This window comes from Ailuropoda melanoleuca, chromosome 7 (genome assembly GCF_002007445.2).
Source record: "Ailuropoda melanoleuca isolate Jingjing chromosome 7, ASM200744v2, whole genome shotgun sequence".
In the NCBI taxonomy this organism is placed as follows: Eukaryota; Metazoa; Chordata; class Mammalia; order Carnivora; family Ursidae; genus Ailuropoda; species Ailuropoda melanoleuca.
The window spans coordinates 48,807,043-48,829,794 of NC_048224.1; the positions used below are offsets into that span (position 1 = coordinate 48,807,043).

The window sequence follows — 22,752 nt, forward strand, 5'->3', positions numbered from 1 at the left end:
TTTATTTAATTCTCCAGGCAACCCGCTCTGCCATACAGGTACTAAAATCTAGATGACAAACCTAAAATTCAGAGAGGCTAAGAGTTTGCTCCAAATCATGACTACTCACTGAGCTGACTAGAACCCAAGAATCTTCACTCAAGATCCTTTCCATGGCACCACACATCATTCCCCAGCATCCCAGGGATGGCCCCAAGTCCAAGCCTTCTCCATTTACCTACCTCAATCTCCTCAAAATTACAATGGTAACAAGCCACTAATTATGTGAGATTCAAAGAAACTTGTCACCCTGGAATGCAGAGATTCCTTAGTCTCTACTGTTTTCCCCAAGGCTTCCTTCTTAATGAGCTCCCCTGGGGGCAGTGGATGGAAACACTGTCTGCCTCCTTGGGGTGATTTATGTGAAAGGCAATCACCTCCTTCCAGGTCTTCACCCTTCCTCATCATTTGAGTAAATTGGCAGATGCCAGTGATGGTAGCTGGGGATGGGAGAAAGCCTTGGGTTCCAGATGCCTGAGGCTACACTGAAAGACTACTTCTCTAAAGGAAGAGAAGTGTCTGAGACGACAATCACACTCACAACATTCAGGGTGTAGTGAGTTCTGTCAGCTCCCACACCAAGCCCGGATCTTGTCCTTCCTCACTTGATATGAAAGCTCTATCTCACCAGTCCGCATGTCCCCATTAATCACCAAGGCCAGTAAGGCTGAGGAGAAGATGCCTGGACTCTTGAATGGCCACCCTAGAGGTCACCGGCCCTTTTCTGAGTAAGTAGCTGTTATCTTCCACCCCATCCTTATGCCCAAATCCTACAAACCCTGGAGCATTAGAAACTAAGAAATCATTTTGTATGACATCCTACATCCTCTTTTTACAAGGACAAAATCCGAGACTCAGCACAGCTGAAACCACAAATCAGGTCAAATACCTAAGCTTCCAATGCCATGGTCTCCACACCCCTCTATTTCTCCTTCTCCATTTAATTAACACAGGAAAGATTTTTTAGTGGCGAGTAAGACCTCCAGGAAAGAAGTTCTGCACTTGGAATAAAACTGATGTAGCTGTTCTGATGCTGTCAGGGAGACCCAGCCTGGCCCCCAGCTGTCCTCAAAGCCAGGTCTGCTGAGGAAGACTCCAGATTCTATGGCCTTACCCTGACCCCTGAACACCTTCAGAATAGCATGGGCCATGAGCTGACACAGGAGAGTGGTAAGGGAGACTGTGGTATTGGGTAAATCATTTGTTCTCTGGGCCTCAAGTTTTCCCTACATAAAATGAGTACACTGTTTTCAACTACATCTTCATAATATTTCTTATGCGGTAATTCAATGTGTAAAACACATCGATAGCCGAATTGCTCTGATTAGAAAAAGAAATCCAGGGGCGCCTGGGTGGCTCAGTCATTAAGCGTCTGCCTTTGGCTTAGGGCGTGACCGCAAGGTTCTGGAGTCTGCCTTTGGCTCAGGGTGTGATCCCAGAGTCCTGGGATCGAGCCCTGCATCGGGCTCCCTGCTCCGCTGGGCGCCTGCTTCTTCCTCTCCCACTCCCCCTGCTTGTGTTCCCTCTCTCGCTGGCTGTCTCTCTATGGCAAATAAATAAATAAATAAAATCTTAAAAAAAAAAAAAAAGGAAAGAAAGAAAAAGAAAAAGAAATCCAGAGAACCTCCCATTCAGCCTTCCCCTCAGCTTCCTGATCCCTCTTGGGGTGGCCCGAGTCCCCAGAGAAGCAGTTTGGAAACTTACAAAATGGGTAAATTGTAAGTTCACTTCCATCTCCAACAACCTAGAATTTTATAAATGTCCCCCAGGAATTTACATTCTAAAAGGAAATACTTGACCATCGCACAGGGAGCTTTAGCCATGCCAGCCAGAAGCTTAAAAAGGCGACTGTAGATGGTGGGATGACTTAATACCAAGTCCAGTTGGGTAAGGATTGGAAGGAACTGGGGGAATTTCAGCCAGAGAAGAAACCTGGGGACATGGTCATTGTTTTCAAACATCAGAAGGGCTATCATGGTATCTGATTCTTCTGTGCTCCCAAAGCTTAGGTTATCTCTTGGCTCTTGGTGAAAATTTGTTAAGTGAATTATAAACCAACCCATCAACCCATGAAAGAAAAGCATACCTAATATCATTAACGAAGAGAAAAGCCAGCTAACAGGATGCTGGTACTGCCAGGTTTAGCAGAATGCTTGGCTCTTGCATTTCAATCCAAGATGTATGGACTTATCCAATTAGGATTGCAAAGGGACAAGAGGCATAATTTAGGAAACAGCGGACTCCATTTACTGGCAATATTTTAGAGGGATGACCTGTCATCTGTGTTTCTGATAGGTTCACGCTCTGAGTAGAAAGGAAGAGAAATCCCTGAGTTTTATTTAAGACTTGATATTCTTTTTCTTATTCACAGACTTCAAATGCAAAGGGTTGAATTAAACACATACCCCCAGTTCATGGACTACTGCCAACACTAGGCCCCTCTTCCTTTTGTTTGCTTCCTCACTCACTCATGAACATTTATACCCACTCCCCACTGCTGCCCTCCTCCATTCTAATATGCTTAGTGTTCAACTTTTTGTATGGATATCCTTGTTATTTCATTGCATTTTTAAATTATTTTTGAGCTGCACAATGTGATGTATTGATCTACGTACACATCATGAAGTGATTACCGTTTGTTGCATTTTTAATTTATATAAAACATTCTTGTGTTATAGATCTCATTCGTTTTCTTACTTTTTCACTCAGATTATGTTTTTTAAAGTCTATCAGTGTGGCTATGAGTAATTCTAGTATGCCATTTCTAGACAGCTGTTCTATACCCACGGTGTGCTCCTATCCACATTTACCAGCCTAGTGACGGACATCCAGGCTGCTGCAAACTCCCCGTTACTGCAGACATATCCTCCTCCATAAGCTTTTATTTGCCTGTGTACCAATCTCTCTGGGATCCATCTAGGAGCAGGATTGCAGGGCCATGGGATATTCATTAACTTGACTAAATCATGCCAGTTTGTTCTTTGAGCATTGTTTTTACAAGTTTATTGTTTTACATGTACAGGTTTTACATTCCAATGAGCAGTGCCCAAGGATCCCTACATGGCCATATCCCTTTGCAAGAGCTGCCTATATTCTCCTTTTTAATGTTTGCCAGGCTAACAAATGTAAAGTGAAATCTCATTGTCTATTTTGCCATTTCTCTGATAACCAACGGATTTGAACGTTTCTTCATAGGCTTATTGGCCTTTTTGGCTTTCTTGCTCATTTTTCTATTGAGATTTATAGATTTCTCTTTCTGATGTGAAAGTGATTATTGCCTATTCCACCTATTAGTACCTTACTTGTTATACATTGCAAATATCATCTCCCAGCCTTTCATATGTCTGTTACCTTTATTCATAATTATGCTACAATTTATTTTTGCCTTTTTTAAGGACAAGTGTCTTATTTAAGACTTTTTTCCCCTCTAGCTCATAGATATTCTCCTACGGTTTTTTTCCATTAACTTTACAGATTCATGCGTTACCACAGATAAGCCATAATCCAACTGATTCCACCTTTATACATGATATTAGATAGCAATTTTTCTTATAATTTTCAAAATAATAAGCCAATGTTCCCAATACTTCCAAACATTCTATCCTTTATCCCACTGGTTTTTAGTACCACCATTTTTCTGTATTAAGTTGTTATATAAATACAGGTCTCTCTCTGAGCTATCTAGTTTTTCCCATTGGTCTTTTACCTATTCTTGCACCCAAACCACACTGTTTTATTATTAGGAATGTTTGTTATTCTTAATCTCTAATAAGACAAATGCCCTCTTTTTACTTTCTATTTTCAAGTATGACTTACTTCCTGATCTTTATTGTTATATGTAAATTTGAGACTAAATTTATCAATGACTTCAAAAAATCCAACAGATATTTTGATGGAGATTAAATTAAACTTATAGATTAACGTGGGAAATAACATCTTTGTAATATTATTCATTCCATCCAAGAAGATGGATTTCTCGCCACTCATTTTAATCATCTATAAGTCCTTTATTAGACTTTGTTTCCACATAGTAGTTTCGTGTATTCTTGGATAAATTAATTCCTAGAGCTTTAGAGTTTGTGTTGCAATCATGAATAACATCTTATGTATTACTACATATTCTGATTGGTTATTTCTAGTCTATTCTATTGGTTATTTATATTCTATTCCAAAGAGATGCTATTGATTTTTTATATTGCTCATGTACCCAGCCACTCTGCTGGACTCACTTAATTGGTTCTAATAGTTTGTTAATTGATTCTATTCTTTTTTCCAAGATGATCCTATCTTCTTTAAATAATGAAAGTTTTATTTTTTTCCCTTCCATCCCTTTACCACCTTTTTCTTTTCCTATAGTGTTAGACAAAATTTCCAATACTATGGTTAACATTTGTGGTGATAATGGATATCCTAATCTTGTTCCTCATCTTAAAAAGAATATTTCTAAGGTTTATCCATTTAGTGTAGGGTTTGGGTATAGAAAGCTTTTACCAAATTAAGAATATCCCCTCTTCCTAGTTATCAAACAGAGGTCATTGTAGACAGATGTTGAACTCTGCAAAATGTTCTGTTTCAATGAAAATTGTCATGTAATATTATTCTCCTTTCTTCTATTAATGTGAAGAAGTATGCCAACAGAGTTTTGTGAAATCTCCATCACTGGGCCAAATCCCACTTGTTCATGACGTAATATTTTGAGTGCTATCTTGGATTCATTTAACAATTGCTTTATTTAAAATTTTACATATTTAAGATTATATACGAAAACAAAATGGACTTGTAGTTTTCCTTTCTTATTCTGGTTTTGGACTCAGTATTGCACTAATCTTATAAAATGGGCCAGGAGGTCACCCTCTTCCCTCCGTTTACTAGTTTCTGGGATAATTTGCATAAAATAGAATTAGCTATTTGGTAGAACTTAACTTAAAGCCATTTGAGCCAGGTATTTTTTGAAAGGGAAGGTTTTTGACCACCATTTATAATTTCTCAATAATTGATTAGTCTATTCAAATAATTCTTGTACATTTTGTATGTTTCTAGAAGAATGTACTCCTTTCATTTAAATTTTCCATTAAATTTTCAATTTCGTAAGACTTATTATTTTATCCCTAATGCCTGAAATAATTTCTCCTTTCTTGATGATTTTTTCAGGCATTCTTTTTTGTGTGTGTGATTAGTCTTGCCAAGGGGTCTATTTCACTGATATTTTATGGGACTTCTATCTTATTTTCCTAGGGCTGCTGTAACAAATTACCACAAACTTGGTGGCTTAAAACAACAGAAATGTATTCTTTCACAGTTCTGGAAGCCAGAAGTCCAAAACCGTAAAATAAAGAGATTATCCTCAATTACACAAATAAGCCCAGTGTAATCACGGGGTCCCTAAATGTGGAAGAATGAGGCAAAAGAGAACCAGAGAGATGGTAACATAAGGACTCACCCATCATTGCTGGCATTGAAGACAAAGGGCAGGAGCCACTCACCAAGGACTGTGCACAGTTTCTAGAAGCTTTAAAAGGCAAGGAACTGGATTCTTCTGTGGAGTCTCCAGAATGGAGCACAGTCTTGTCAACATCTTGATTTTTCAGCTTTCTGACCTAAAGAACTATGAAATAAAATTTTGTGTTGTTTTAAGCTACTAAGTTAATGGTAATTTGTTACAGTAGCCCTAGAAAACTACACACTCCAATAAGAATTATCCTAAAGAGCAGAAAATCCCTAAGGACTTTTGTTCTTTTCCCCTCTCTTCCCAGGAAAGGCCAATTTGTCCTAGGTCTGCACCGTGGTCACTCTGTTGTCCCCTCCAGTTTAGCACTTACACTCCTCCCAGTGACCAGTCCCCTCCCACAAGCACACTACCCTTCCTTACCCACCCCTTACCCTCTGCCTGGCTTCCTCTAGATTGCATCTACTATTTTTCAGCTGTACACAATTAGGTACAAAATACTAATAAGAAATATCATTCGTAGTATAAGCAACATTTACATAGAATATTATAGATCTCACGTTTTCAGATATGCTGTCTTATTTGAACTTAACAATAAACTTTAAGAGATGACATTTTATTTTCCCCATTTCCAAGGGGAACTATCTGAACCACTCTGGTTCCAATATCTGAACCAGAACTAATCATGAATTTTTTTCCATCAATTGTCCCCATTCTAGGAGTCTAGTCACCCAGTTACTAATATAAAACCCACAGTCTTACAAGGAGTGGTCAGGGATGACATTTCTGTTCAATCTGTCAGCCAGTATTTACTACACAACTACTATGAGCCAGGTGGAAAACAGTGGGGAGCAAAATAGACTTGGACCCTGCCTTGGTAGCACTTTCACCATGGACCTATCCAGGTGCTGTGTGGATGGCTTTAGTGGCCCTTTGCCTAGTGGAAGGATCCAATTCAGACTTTCTAAGCACCAAGTATCTCAGAGAGGAAGGAAACACTTCAGAAAACAACGCTGCTGTATGCATGCACCTGTTCAGATGTTTAAAGGGAAACAAAAGGCCTGAGTTCTCCTAAGCAGGGCCACCAATTTCATTCACGATCACTAAGCATTAAAAACATATCATTAGCACTTAGTTTGTTTCTGACTCATTATCAAAAGTACCAGAAAGATGATGAGGACACAAAGGAGTACAGGATATGGACTTCTCCGATTCAAACCGCATCCCTAACTCTATCCTCCCTTACCTAGGATTACTTGACCACTACTTAGAGTCTCTCTTTTCTCTGAAGCCAATCCTATCCTTAGGCAGGGTGGACATACTGAGTGTATGTTCTGTGACTCGGCATCTCACTATCAACCCAGGTGGCTGCTGGCTGGTTTTAATTCTATGTCCCAATGGTTTCTTGTCTTGCCCCACTTCAACTGAGTCCCTACCCTGGTAGGTAGATGACTAGTGCCTCGGTTCCTGCCAGGCTGGAGCCTTGGCTTATTCTCCTTGGCTCTTGCCCTTTGGGAGGACAAAGAACCCATTCCTGAACCTCAGTACCTTTCTGTGCATTCCTCTCAGTGTGTTTTTGCCAGAATACCGTATCTTCCCACATTTCCATTGCCCGCATTACCACCCCTTACACTCTTCTTGCCTGTAAGAGCACTCATCATTTAGTTCCTCTGTGCCTTCCTTGATGCCACCTATCTCCCTAAACCACCAAGCTCAATGTTAGGTAACTATGCTTCCTCTACCAGAGACAGTTCTCTAACTTCTCACTTACCTTAGACAATTCCACACCCTGATGGACATGCCAAATTTCCAGGTCCCAACCACTCCTAGTCTGACCTTCTTGGCCATAATTAAATTCTCAAATGCATTCCAAAACCACATTTTTTTTCAAGAAATGTTGAATGCAAGAATACAATCTCTATAATATTTATGTGATCTCTATAGGGAGAACTTAGGATACCCTACCTTCCTTACACAGCAGAAGCAGAAGGTAGAAATCCTGGCCAGAAGCACCAGGTAGAAGCAACAAGAGGTTAGCAGGCTAATCAGAAACTGAGGCCAGGTGCACCTGGGTGGCTCAGCTGGTTAAGCATCTGACTCTTGATTTCGGCTCAGGTCATGATCTCAGGGCTGTGAGATCGAGCCCCATGTTGGGCTCCACACTGGGCATGGAGCCTGGTTAAGATTCTCTCTCTCCCTCTCCCTCTCCCTCTCCCACTGCCCCTCCCCACCTTCTTCCTTTCCCTCTCAATAAAACAAAACAAAACACCTGAGGCCAGCAAAATATGTGTCTTAGATACAACTTGGGAAATGAAGCAAAATGATTACTTACGGAACATTTTTCCAAAGATCTTTACCACATTTCATCAGAATAGCCTAAGAACATGGTATTACAAGTTTTGTCTTTTGGATAAAAAAATAAGAGATAAAGTACCTTGTTCAAGTTCACAAAATTAGTCAGATGCAAAGTTGGAATTGAAATCAAGGTACCCAAAACCAATTCCATGAAGTCATATCATAAAATATATGGGGAGCTACATGGATGACTCCCTTCTGCAGGGCACAAGCTGGAAAAAGTTATAAGATATCTCCTCTACCAGACTGAAGACCCCAAGCGAGGACACACACCTAATGCTCCTTCATATTTTTTACTTACAGGAAATCACTGCTGAGGGGAAACCAGAGTCACATCACTGAATTCCTCCTCCTGGGACTGACCAGTGACCCCAAAGAGCAGGGGTGGCTCTTTGCCAGCTTCCTCGCCATGTATCTGGTCAACGTGGCTGGCAACTCACTCATTATTGCAGCCATCCGGGGGGATGCCCGCCTCCATACCCCCATGTACTCCTTCCTTTCCAACCTGTCCCTGGTGGACATCTGCTTTACAAGTGTCATTGTGCCAAGGATGCTGGCAACCATGTTGAGCAAGAACAATAAGGTTCCCTTTGCCGAGTGCCTCACACAGACGTATTTCTTTGTGGCCTTTGGGATCACTGACAGCTTCCTCCTGGCTGCCATGGCTATTGACCGCTACATGGCCATCTGTAACCCGCTGCATTACACCACAACCATGAGCCCCCGGCGCTGTCTCCTGCTGGTGATGGCATCCTGGGTGCTGTCCCACCTCCACTCACTCACCCACACGATTCTCATGGCCCGACTAACCTTCTGTGGGCCCAACGTCATCCACCACTTCTTCTGTGATGTCCAGCCACTGCTGACACTCTCCTGCTCTGACACCTCCATCAATGAGCTTTTGGCCTTCACAGAGGGCTCCTTTGTGATCATGAGTCCCTTCATCTTGATCATTGTCTCTTATGTTTTTATCACCCGTGCTGTTCTGAGGGTCCCTTCCAGGGGAGGCAGGTACAAGGTCTTCTCCACCTGTGGATCCCACCTCACGGTTGTGACACTATTCTATGGAACGATAATATTTGTGTACATTCGCCCTTCATCCACCTACTCAGTGACAAAGGATCGTGTGATCACTGTCATCTATACAGTCGTTACCCCCATGCTGAACCCTTTTATCTATAGTCTTAGGAATAAGGACATGAAGCAGGCCTTGAAAAAGCTGATCAGAAGGGCAGAATAGCAAAACCCATTCTTTCATTCAACAAGAACCCATGAAACACCTGCTGTGTGCCAGGAACTATACTGAATTATGAAAATATTGCAAAGACATATTAATCATAGCTCTGTCTTCAAAATTAATTACAGTCCAATAAGTGGAGATGAGACAATTGCCATAGGTTATTATACTTTTTGGTAAAAATAAATAAAATGAGACACAGATATTGATGTCTTACTGTATCAGACACACAGTTTCCTTTTTTTATTTTTGCAGTCTCTGGCTCATGTGTGTCACAGGCATAACCAGTGTTGTGTATAAAGTATCCTGGTGAAAAGCTGGAAAAACTTCTGTAGCAATTTTTTTTAATCTGTTAGGATATAGGGCAGCTCATACGAAGCCTCAGTAAGTCAATGTTCTCATCATATGAGTTATTCATCTTGTGCACAAACTCCTTGGGTCTGGCTAATGGATTTTCTTGTTACCCTTGGAACAGCTCATAACATCTCCAAGCTGTTTGCATATCTGTCAGAGAAGGCAGCTTCACCGGCATAGTAATAAGCCCCCAAGATTCTGAGTGAAAACTTAAGTTACAACTTGGTCTCCAAATTGTGTGACCATAATCAAGCCACTAAGTGTCCTGAACTCTCATTTTCCTCATCTACCTAATGAATACAATAACCTCACCACATGGTTGTGGGCATCAAAGGAAAAATTCTAAATTTAGTGACTTTGAATCATTTACTTAACCCCTCTGAGCTTCTGTTCCCTAGTTCTGAAATTATACCACTTGGCCTGGAAGCCCAAATCCACCATTACCAACCCCATGATCTTGGACAAGTACATTAACCTCTCTGTGCCTCAGTTCTCATATGAAAAGTGAATTGTTGTGGGGATTAAATGATGTAACAAGTGTCCTAAGACATACATTATTATGGCTGTGTTTATTAGGGTCATCATTCTACAAAGTATATGCATATCAAATCATCATAAATATGTACAACCTTATATCTCTAAAATTAGAAAGATTCTGAATTCCAAAATGAAAAGCCTTAAAGATAATAGGTAGGACAGCATGAACCTTTCTTATGCATCAGGAAAATGAATGACCTGTAGCTAAAAGTATCGATACGAATGAATGTCAAAAATGTAAAATCGAACATGGATGGACCTAGAGGGTATTACTCTAAATGAAATAAGCCAGACAGAGAAAGACAAATACCATATGATTTCACTTATAATATGTGGAATCTAAAAAAAAAAAAAGAGTAATCAAAAAGCAGAATCAGACTATAAATACAAAACAAACTGATGGCTGCCAGAGGGGAAGGAGGTGGGGAGTGGGCAAAATGGGTGAAGGGGAGTGGGAGGTACAGGCTTCCAGTTATGAAATGAAAAATTCACAGGAATAAAAGGCACAGCACAGGGAATGTAGTCAATGGTATTGTAATAGTGTCGTATGGTGAGAGATGGTAGCTATACTTGGGGTAAGGACAGCATGACATATTGAGTTGTTGAATCACTATGTTGTATACCTGAAACTAATGTAACATTGTGTGTCAACTATACTCATATAAATTTCTTAAGTTTTTTTAATTCAGCTTAATTAACATATAGTATATTATTAGTTTCAGAGGTAGAATTTAGTGATTCATCAGTTGTGTATGACAGCCCGTGCTCAGTACATCAAGTACCCTCCTTAATGCCATCACCCAGTTACCCCATACCCCCAAGCACATCCCTTCCAGCAACGCTGTTTGTTTCCTAGAGTTAAGAGTCTTATGGTTTGTCTCCCTCTCTGATTTTGTCTTATTTTATTTTTTCTTCCCTTCCCCTACGTTCATGTTTTGTTTCTTAAATTCCACATGAGTGAAATCATCTGGTATTTACCTTTCTCTGACTGACATTTCACTTAGCATAATACCCTCTAGTTCCATTCACACCATTGCAAATGGTGAAAATCCACCCTTTTTGACGGCTGAGCAATATTACACTCTGTGTGTGTGTGTGTGTGTGTGTGTGTGTGTGTGTTTACACACCACCTCTTCTTTATCCATTCATCTTTTGATGGACATCTTGGCTCTTTCCACAGTTTAGCTACTGTGGACATTGCTGCTATGAACATTGGGATGCAGGTGCCCCTTCAAGTCACTATTTTTGTATCCTTTGGATAAATACCTAGTAGTGCAATTGCTGGGTCATAGGGTGGCTCTATTTTTAACTTTTTGAGGAACCTCCATACTGTTTTCCAGAGTGGCTGCACCAGCTTGCATTCCCACCAGCACTGTAAGAGGGTTCCCCTTTCTCTGCATCCTCATCAACATCTGTTGTTTCCTAAGTTGTTAATTTCAGCCACTCTGACTGGTGTGAGGTCTCATTGTGGTTCCTTTTATGGTACCTTTTCTTTTTTTTCATTAAATTCAATTTTTTTTTCATTTAAATTCAATTAGCCAACACATAGTACCTCATTAGTTTCAGATGTAGTGTAGTTTCATCAGGTGCATGTAACACCCAGTGGTTTTGTATTTCCCTGATGCCGAGTGCTTTTGAGGCTTTTTCCATTTGACTGTTGGCCATTTGTCTGTCTTCTTTGGAGAAATGTCTGTTCATGTCTTCTCTCCACTTTTTTTTTTTGTCTTCTCTCCACTTCTTGACTGGATTTTTTTGTCTTTTGGGTGCTGAGTTTGGTAAGTTCTCTATAGATTTTGGATACTAGCCCTTTATTGATCAGACATTTGCAAATATCTTCTCCCATTCCATATGTTGCCTTTTAGTTTTGTCAACTGTTTCCTTTGCTGTGCAAAAGCTTTTTATCTTGATGAAGTGTGAGTAGTTCATTTTTGCTTTTGTTTCCCTTGCATTAAGAGACATGTCTAGCAACAAGTTGTTGCAGCTGAGGTCAAAGAGGTTGCTACCTATGTTCTCCTCTAGGATTTTGATGGAGTCCTGTCTCACATTTAGGTTTTTCATTCATTTTGAGTTTATTTTTGTGTATGGTGTAAGAAAGTGGTCCAGTTTCATTCTTCTGCATGGGGCTGTCCAATTTTCCCAACACCATTTGCTGAAGAGACTGTCTTTTTTCCATTGGATATTCTTTCCTGCTTTGTTGAAGATTAGTTGACCACAGGAAATAAAAAAAAAATTTAAAAACATAAAATTGAGTGAAAGAAGCTAAAATGTTCCATTCATGTAAAAAACAAAAATAAGCAAATATAAACAATACATATACACATAGCTGGTAAAACTGTAAGAACACTGTCCTATGTGTTTTATACACTGTATTTTATATATGATATATTTCATAATTTAAGAGATTTAAAGTAACCTTGCATGCAGAAGCCTCTATTACTTCAGCAGGTATTTATAGATGAGCCATCTCTCTACCCTCTGGAGTTACAGGGAATAAGTCTGCTCACTTTTCCTAGATACAGAACAATAGGAATTTGAAGACAATGATTGTGTAGCCCACCCTACCCCAAACATGTCCAATTCATTTATTATTATGATTTCCTGAGAAATGATAGGTTTTCTTTAAGTGAACTGGAATCTGATAAGAATGTGTAGACTCCATGGCAGGTTGGGGCAGGGGGAGAAGGAGCCCTCCCCTGCTGTGCCTAGGGCAAGGGTACCAAGTGCAGTGCTCTCAGGAGTACAGACCCAGTCACTCTGAGACAAAGGTGCTCATGACACTGCTGGGACTCACAAATCCAGGGCCCAAAAGGGCCAGCTGGGAGGTTGGACATTTGCCCCATCTTATCTCTAACTAGGAGATCGGGGATTAGGTCGCAGGGGATACTCCACGTGAAAAGCCCACAGCTCCTCCTGGCTCCTGTTCCTGAGAAAAGGCTGCTCCAGCTCCAACTCTTTAGTCCACACTGCTGTTACAGGGGAGGAAGAACACTGAGGTTGCGGCAAGTCCTCTTTTTTTTTAAGATTTATTTATTTGTTTTAGAGGTGGGGGAGGGGCAGAGGGAGAGGAAGAGACAGGGTCCCAGGCGGACTCCGCACTGAGCATAGAGTCTGACGTGGGTCTCGATCCCATGACCCCAAATTTGCTACCTGAGCTGAAACCAAGAGTTGGATGCTTAACTGACTGCATCACCCAGGTGCCCCATAGCAAGCCCTCTTGAGGAGAAGGGAAGGCAAACCAAATAGGCGAGACAGACCGAAGACCTAGTGATGGTGACAAAATCTGAGGATGGTCAGAATTTCCAGGTAAGACCTGAAGGGGTAGAAATGGGAGACATTGATCACACACATGCACCCTTGCTCTTCCTCCTCCTCCCGTATTCTTTCCTCCTTTCCTGTCCCTTCCTGCTCTCAGCCAACTACAACCTGGCTCGCTTAACCACCATAAGGACAGCCTTGACTTGATATCCATGAATTCCCTGAGAGTCCGGCCTGAAGTCAGTCCAGATCAGGGGCCCCAAGCCCCCCGCAATGGCCAAGACATTGTAGCTGTGCAATAATACTGCTCAGAACCCCTGGACTATGCATGGACAACTCACTTTCAGCTCACTGGATCACAAGTGCTTCCAAAACCAGTCTACCTCCACTCGAGGAGTGAAACAATCTTCACAACAATTAATAGGACAGCATACCCTAGCTCATTTTTTTTAAGTTATCAGAAGTATTTGCAATAGATTTATTTTTTTAATATTTTTTTATTATATTATGTTAGTCACCATACAGTATATCCCTGGTTTTTGATGTAAAGTTCGATGATTCATTAGCTGCGTATAACACCCAGTGTACCATGCAATACATGCCCTCCTTACTACCCATCACGAGCCTATCCCATTCCCCCACCCCCCTCCCCTCTGTAGCCCACAGTTTGTTTCTCAGAGTCCATAGTCTCTCATGCTTCATTCCCCCTTCTGATTACCCCCCTTTCTTTNCCCCCCTTTCTTTATCCCTTTCTTCTCCTATCGATCTTCCTAGTTCCTATGTTCCATACATGAGAGAAACCATATAATTGTCTTTCTCCGCTTGACTTATTTCACTTAGCATAATCTCCTCCAGTGACGTCCATGTTGCAGCAAATGTTGAGAACTCGTTCTTTCTGATAGCTGAGTAATATTCCATTGTATATATGGACCACAACTTCTTAATCCAGTCCTCTGTTGAAGGGCATCTCGGCTTCTTCAAGATTTAGCTACTGTGGACAGAGCTGCTATGAACATTGGGGTGCATATGGCCCTTCTCTTCACTACATCTGTATTTTTGGAGTAAATACCCAGTAGTGCAATGGCTGGATCATAGGGTAGCTCAATTTTTAACTTTTTAAGGGACCTCCACACTGTTTTCCAGAGTGGCTGTACCAACTTGCATTCCCACCAACAATATAGGAGGGATCCCCTTTCTCCACATCCTCTCCAACAATTGTTGTTTCTTGCCTTGTCTATCTTTGCCATTCTAACTGGCGTAAGGTGGTATCTCAGTGTGGTTTTGATTTGAATTTCCCTGATGGCTAATGATTTTGAACATTTTTTCATGTGTCTGTTAGCCATTTGTATGTCTTCATTGGAAAAGTGTCTGTTCATATCTTCTGCCCATTTTATGATTTGTTTATTTGTTTCTCGTGTATTGAGTTTGAGAAGTTCTTTGTAGATCTTGGATACCAGTCCTTTATCTGTGGTGTCCTTTGCAAATATATTCTCCCATTCCGTGGGCTGTCTCTTAGTTTTTTTGACTGTTTCCTTGGCTGTGCAGAAGCTCTTTATCCTGATAAAGTCCCATAAGTTCATTTTATCTTTTATTTCTCTTGCCTTTGGAGATGTGTCGTGAAAAAGGTTGCTCTGGCCGATGTCATAGAAGTTGTTGCCTATGTTCTCCTCTAGAATTTTGATGGATTCCTGTCTCACATTGAGGTCTTTCATCCATTTGGAGTTTATTTTTGTGTATGGTGTGAGAGAGTGGTCAAGTTTCATTCTTTTGCATGTAGCTGTCCAATTTTCCCAGCACCATTTATTGAAGAGACTGTCTTTTTTCCACCAGATTTTTTCCCTGCTTTATCAAGATTAGTCGCCCAAAGAGCCGAGGGTCCATTTCTGGATTCTCTATTCTGTTCCATCGGTCTATGTGTCTGTTTTTGTGCCAGTACCATGCTGTCTTTGTGATCACAGCTTTGTAGTATAGTTTGAAATCTGGCNTTTGTAGTACAGCTTGAAATCCGGCATTGAGAGAAATTAGGGAATCCATCCCATTTACAATAGCACCAAAAACCATACGTTACCTTGGAATTAACTTAACCATAGACGTAAAGGATCTATATTCTAGAAACTATAAATCACTCTTGAAAGACATTGAAGAAGACACAAAAAGATGGAAAAATATTCCATGCTCATGGATTGGAAGAATTAACATAGTTAAAATGTCCATGCTACCCAGAGCAATCTATACTTTCAATGCTATCCCGATCAAAATACCAATGACATTTTTCAAAGAACTGGAACAAATAGCCCTTAAATTTATACAGAAACAGAAAAGGCCCTGAATCGCCAAGGAATTGTTGAAAAGGAAATGCAATAGATTTATTTAGACTCATTTTCCAATTAAGGTTCTGAGAAGGTAAATGATTTGACCAAGATGGTATACCTGGGACTCAAACCTGGACCTGCACATGTCACATGTCCAAGTGCAAGCTTTGTCATGGTAGGTCAGAGCCATTGCCACCCAAGACCATGATGATGATATTGGAGACAATGGCACTTACAACTCTATACATGAAACTTTACAGTTTTCAAAACTCAACTTCCCACAGACAGGGGCCAAGAAAAAGTTCAATTTGCTCAGGATTGAGGGCGTTTCCCAGAAGTGAGATGTTCAGTTTTGAAAGAGGATAGAAAAGTCCTGGGCAAACATAGAGGACTAGTCGGTCACTCCAGAAGGCACCCTCCTTTTGTTAACTCTGTCAAGAGAAAACAATAATATCAGGGAAAGCTACTATTTGATGAGCATTTGATATAAGCCAGTCACTGTTATAGTTCTGTACAATCCTTATCTAATTTAATCCTCAACAACCTTCTGATTTTGGCATTATTATCCTCTTTAGGCAGATACAGAAACTGAGGCCAGAAACACTGAGCAGACTTGTTCAACATCATGGCCCACAAGGAGGCAGGGGCCCAGTGAAGTTTTGTCTGATCCAGAGGGAATGTATCTTATCACCACTTGAAAGAGAAGGACATTATCACGGGCTGGCATTGCCTGTTTGGGTGTTCATCCTATTCCATCCAAATGCATGAGATAAAATCTCTCAATTTGGATTTTATATCACAGGTCCTGAAAAAACCTTCAAGTGATTCTGGAATTTTGATGCATTCAACAGTCCTATACAGTCGGTTTATGTCTACATCTTACAGGTAAAGAAAATGAAGCTCAAAGAATGTAAATAATTTACCCAAAATATAGAAAGTAATGAGGGCTTAGACAGTGAGGACTCTCCTTAATAATTGTCTAGTAAATGCCCATCCCCAGGATATCTTATTCAGACCTCTAAGCCTATGAGATTCAGATTTTCGCTTTTAAAAAAGTAGAGAGTGGACTAAGACCTGGGAAGTTTCTTCCTAGCGAAGCTCCAGTTCAGCCTCATCCAGGAAGTCTACAGGACAACTTATGAGACACCTAAAATGCAAAGTTCACACCCAAAAAGATCTCCTGTTTCTACTGTCCATAGTTCTTAGCTCTGTACATGCTTAACGTGCCCACCAACGAGAGACAGGAGTGCATTTTAGTGACCTTTGAAAAGAACATAGAAAACAGAGGAAAGGCTTTGAATGATATAACTTGTTGGAGTCTATGTACATTTAAGCAAGATTTTCCTGCAATTCTGCTACTATAAATGGCAATTAGAAATCAAACCAGCATCTCTGACTTCCTGCTCCTGGGCTTCTCTCACCACCCAGAGCAGCAGCCTCTCCTCTTTGGGCTCTTCCTGGCCATGTACCTGGTCACCATGTTGGGGAACCTGCTTATCATTCTTGCCATAGTTTCTGACCAGCACCTCCACACCCCCATGTACTTCTTCCTGGCCAATCTGTCCTTCGTTGAGACTTGCTTTTCCTGCACCATTGTCCCCAAGGTGCTGGTGACCATTAAGACACAACAACACACAATCTCCCACACTGGGTGCCTTATGCAGATGTACTTCTTTATGGCATTGACCCTACTGGATGACTTCCTGCTGGCCGTCATGTCCTATGACCGCTACGTGGCCATCTGCCTTCCTCTCCACTACACCATGATCATGTGTCCCCAACACTGCCTGCTGCTGGTCACCGCATTCTGGCTCTGTGCCCACCTCCTGGCCTTCTCACTCACCCTCCTCATGTCTCAGTTCTCCTTCTGTGCCTCCCATTCCATCCCACACTTTTTCTGTGATGTACCCCCACTCCTCAAACTTGCCTGCTCAAACACCCAGATCTATCAGGTCACGATGTTAACTGAAGCAGTTTTCACGGGCATGATTCCTCTCACCTGTGTCCTGGTCTCTTATGCCCACATCATGCACACCATCCTCAGGATCCCCTCAGCTGGAGGGAAGCACAAACTCTTTTCTACCTGTGGCTCTCACCTGTCAGTGGTCACTCTCTTCTATGGGACACTTTTTCTCGTGTATTTCCAGCCCTCATCCTCCTACTCAGCAGACACGGGAATGGTGGCATCTGTGGTATACACGATGGTCACCCCCATGCTGAACCCCTTCATCTACAGCCTGAGGAACAGGGACATGAAGGGGGCTCTGTGGAGAATCTCAGGCTTGAGAAGATGCTCTACTCTGTAAAGGGTCTTGCCCCAGACTGGAAGCTCAGGCTCTCTGAAATGCCTTCTCCCTGCACTTGTCCATTGCAATTTTGAAAACTCAAGCTCAAGGCAGGATGGATGCTTGGCACCGTGAGCAGGGTCAACAAACAGAGAATGCCTGGCTGGACAGAAGTAGAATAAGATCAACTGGCCAAGGACACAGCTACAACCTGGAAGGAGTGGCCGGAAATCCCTACAGGGTGACTTGATCAGTGGGTACAGGTTCCAGGCAGATTCAAACCACACGGTGGGAATCACCAAAAGAAGAACATCAGACAGATCTCGGGATCTCGGACGAAGCCAGGTACCAGCTCAGTCTATGACTGAGTGGGACTGTACGTCCCACTCACCTATAAGCAATGCTCACAAGAGTTGGAAGGGTCAAGTGCTCTGACTTTCAGGGACCATTTCCAAGCCCAGCTTTGGAAGCAACTCACTGAGAGGGGCTAACCTACACACAGAGAAGGCTGAACCAAGAAGACACACTATTCGCTGGGACTCAGAGAACAAGAATAATCCTAGGGGGAAAACTAGGCACAGACAGATCACAGGACTAGCCCCAAAACACATTACAGGAATCAAGATCTAAGACTGTGACAAAGAGTGATTATTAGTTATGGACAAGTCCTTGACTCTTTGGTTTTAAACCTGGGTTACTTGATTTGTCTCGACTGCAGAATGATACATGCTTGTTACAGTAAATCTGTAAAACATAAACAAATAGGAAAAAATAAAACATTCACTACCCCTCCTTATACAGGAAATCATTGATAATATTTTACAGTATTTCCCACCTATCTTTTTCTAATTACTTTTTGTCTTTATTACGTTGAGAAAACACTGCTGGTACGAGTATATATACTTTTTTGCTTAATCTTATAACATGAGTTGTCTCCATATTATTATCTCTTCCTGAACATTTGGCTCTCTGAGATTGCACTGCAAAAAACCTCCATGGTATATATGCTTTTCACCATGGTTGGATGATTAGGGCGTTTCTAAGCTTTCACTATTACAAATAATGATGCAAAAAAAGGTCTCTGAAAAGAAATTATTTTCATATATTCATAGTCTGTTACATTTAATATTTTCAAAAGAAAATATTTAATATATTTCAAAAAGCAGAATAGCTAAGTAGTACCTTTTTAGGGTCCTTTATCCATTCTGCCAAGATGCCCAAATGAGAGTGCCCATTAGGCTACATCCTCTCCATATTTTGATGTTCACATTTTCCCCTTAATTATAACTGATATGATCGCCAAAATGGTGTCTCTCTGACTTCGTTTTAATTTCTTTTGTTCTTGTTGAAGGAACTGTTTTCCTGAGTGTTAACCATTTTTTCCATTTCATTCTTTTTTAAGTTTTTCCTTTTTTTGTTATTTTAATTTCAGTGTAATTAACACACAATGTTATATCATTTTTAAAATTGAAGTGTAGCTAACAAATAGTATGCAGTATAATATTAGCTTCAGATGTATGACATAGGAATTGGACAACCGTATACAACACAAAATGCTCCCCACAATAAATTTATATTTAGGAGTTGGGAAACTCAGCTAGAAATAATCTCAGGAGTAAAAAAAATCGTAATGGCTTTTAGAAATTATTGTTATCTGAATGAAAAACAATTTGAAACATATTTGCTAGAAATTCTTCACAGGAATATTAGTTATACACAAATGTTAGAAAAGCAAAGTCTGCAAGATACTAAGCCTAGAATTCATCTGAAAAAGAACAATATCAACCCGAGCAAGAAAACAGATGAGAGCAAAATATGATAAAATAGAATAAAACATACAATAGAGAAGACCTACAAAGCTAAAAGTTTTTTGAAAAGATAACTTATATTCCTCTGATAAAAATGGTTATATGGGGAAAATACCAATCATCAACAAGAAGAAAGAAAAGAGAGACATTACCTCTGATAGTAAAATAAAGGATATTATGAACAATGTTATATAAATTTTAAAATTTAAATTATATCGACAAATTTCTAGAAAAACATATCACACCAAAACTAATATAGGAATAAAAAGAAAACCTAAATAAACCTGTAACCATTGATAAAGCCTCATTAGTAGTCCTTCCTTAAAGAAACTTTCAGGCCCAAACGGCTGTAAGAGTGAGTTTCTATACACAATTCAAGAAGGAAAACATTTCAGGCTTGCAAACCCCTTCAAAAAAATAGAAAATGAAGGAAAACTCACCTTTTGAGATTAACACAAACTTCATACCAAAAGCTGACAAGAAATTGCAAACAATTACCATAACAATTTGATCTCCATGAAGATAAATGCATCAAAGAAATTTATAAAATAAATGCACCAATTCAAAGTAAAATATTAGCAATACAATCACAACAATGAGGAAGAAAATAAGATGTATCATTACCAAATTGAGTTTTCCCAGGAAGGAAAGGTGAATCTCACATTCAAAAATCAACCAACATAAGTCACCATATTTATACAGCAAAGGACAAAAATCATCTGATGCAAGAACAACATCTCAACAGATGGGAGAAAAAACATGTCATATACTTCAACATCTACTCACTGAAAAGTCCTCTTGGCAAAATGGATTTGGAACAAAACTTTCTGAATCTGAAAAACGGTTGCCTTTTTTTAAACATATGGCACATATAGTACATAAGGGTACACATTTAAATCTCTGTTGTCTAAACAAGGAACAAGACAGAACACCAGCTCTCACGACAGCTCTCCCACACTCTACCTGAGGTCCCATCAGGACAGTCAGAGGAGAGAAAAGAAAAGGATGTAAATTCTCTACAGGAAGAAACAAGGCTGCATTTTGCTTACAGATAACATTTCCATACAATTGCAATTCAAAGGAGTGTATGGAGGAACCACTGGAATTAATAATTATTTATCTTCGTGCAAAAACAAATACAACATAGACACACACACACCTTCCACCTCACTACAGACGCAAAAATCAATTCCAGGTGCACTAAAGAACTGATTGGGAAAAGCAATATCATAAAGTTTTTAAAGGAGAATGCTGGAAAATTTCCTGAACTCACGAAAGAAAGGACCACTTCAAAAAATAAAAATACTGATGACTTCAATCAGTTAAAATAAAAATACTGATTTAGCAAACAGCACTGCAAACTGTGAAATGACAAACCAGGGATAGAAGAAATGTTTATCATGTATATAAATCAACAAAGGACTACAATCTAGAATAAATAGTTCTACATAGTTCTATAAATAAATCAGAATGTAACAGGTAACTAAATGGAAAAATGAACAAAAATTGAAACAAGCAGTTTCTGAATAAGGAAATAAAAATACTAATGAGCAGCACCTGGGTGGCTGACTCAGTTAAGACTCTCACTTTTTTTTATACTAATAATTTTTTTATTTTGTTATGTTAGTCACCATACAGTACATCCCTAGTTTTTTTTTAATGATTTTTTATTATATTATGTTAGTCACCATACAGTACATCCCTGGCTTCCAATGTAAAGTTCGATGCTTCATTAGTTGCGTATAACACTCAGTGCACCATGCAATACCTGCCCTCCTTAATACCCATCACTGGCCTATCCCAATCTCCCACCCCCCTCCCCTCTAAAGCCCTCAGTTTGTTTCCCAGAGTCCATAGTCTTTCATGGTTCACTCCCCCTTCTGTTTACCGCCCCTTTCTTCTTCCCTTTCTTCTCCTACCAATCTTCCTACTTCTTATATTCCATAAATGAGTGAAACCAAATGATAATTGTCTTTCTCTGCTTGACTTATTTCACTCAGCATTCTCTCCTCCGATTCCATCCATGTTGCAGCAAATGTTGAGAAATTCTTCTTTTTAATACTGCGTAATATTCCATTGTATATATGGACCACATCTTTTTTATTAATGTTTTTTTATTATATTATGTTAGTCACCATACAGTACATCCCTGGCTTCTGATGTAAAGTTCGATGATTCATTAATTGCATATAACACCCAGTGCACCCTGCAATACGTGCCTTCCTTACTACCCATCACGAGTCTAACCCATTCCCCCACCCCCCTCCCCTCTGAAGCCCTCAGTTTGTATCTCAGAGTCCATAGTCTCTCATACTTCATTCCCCCTTCTGATTACCCCCCTTTCTTTATCCCTTTCTTCCCCAACCAATCTTCCTAGTTCTATGTTCCATAGAGAAATCATATAATAATTGTCTTTCTCTGCTTGACTTATTTCACTCAGCATTATCTCCTCCGATTCCGTCCATGTTGCAGCAAATGTTGAGAAATTGTTCTTTTTAATGCTGAGCAATATTCCATTGTATATATGGACCACATCTTCTTTTTTTCTTTAATTTTTTTTTTATTATATATGTTAGTCACCATACAGTACACCCCTGGCTTCTGATGTAAAGTTCGATGATTCATTAATTGCGTAAAACACGCAGTGCACCCTGCAATACGTGCCTTCCTTACTACCCATCACCAGTATAGCCCATTCCCCCACCCCCTCCTTCTGAAGCCCTCAGTTTGTTTCTCAGAGTCCATAGTCTCTCATACTTCATTCCCCCTTCTGATTACCCACCCCTCTCTTTATCCCTTTCTTCCCCAACCAATCTTCCTAGTTCTATGTACCATAGAGAAATCATATGATAATTTTCTTTCTCTGCTTGACTTATTTCACTTAGCATTATCTCCTCCAGTGCCGTCCATGTTGCAGCAAATGTTGAGAACTCATTCTTTCTGATAGCTGAGTAATATTCCATTGTATATATGGACCACAGCTTCTTAATCCAGTCACCTGTTGAAGGGCCTCTCGGTTCCTTCCATGCTTTAGCTATTGTGGACAATGCTGCTATGAACATTGGGGTACATATGGCCCTGCTCTTCACTAGGTCTGTATCTTTCGGGTAAATACCCAGTAGTG

General features: G+C 40.2%; 2 protein-coding genes across 2 annotated transcripts; both read left to right on the plus strand.

Annotated features, from left to right (window-relative positions):
• Positions 1-675: 675 nt before the first annotated feature.
• On the plus strand, positions 676-9,080 carry LOC100484569 (olfactory receptor 1L4). Its single transcript, XM_011217582.2, has 2 exons — positions 676-767; positions 8,144-9,080. The coding sequence occupies exons 1-2, from the start codon at positions 676-678 to the stop codon at positions 9,078-9,080; spliced, it is 1,029 nt and encodes a 342-aa protein (XP_011215884.2).
• A 7,819-nt stretch (positions 9,081-16,899) lies between these two features.
• LOC100484315 (olfactory receptor 1G1) lies at positions 16,900-17,841 on the plus strand. Its single transcript, XM_002930726.2, has one exon. It carries the CDS (start codon positions 16,900-16,902, stop codon positions 17,839-17,841), a length of 942 nt encoding a protein of 313 aa, XP_002930772.1.
• The last annotated feature ends 4,911 nt before the right edge of the window (positions 17,842-22,752 follow it).

Bases quoted from the DNA above. Each gene is read 5' to 3' on its own strand.
- LOC100484569 (XM_011217582.2), top strand. From the start codon at position 676: ATGTCCCCATTAATCACCAAGGCCAGTAAGGCTGAGGAGAAGATGCCT. The intron at 768-8,143 runs GTAAGTAGCTGT...TTTTACTTACAG, and splicing joins GGTCACCGGCCCTTTTCTGA to GAAATCACTGCTGAGGGGAA.
- LOC100484315 (XM_002930726.2), top strand. From the start codon at position 16,900: ATGGCAATTAGAAATCAAACCAGCATCTCTGACTTCCTGCTCCTGGGC.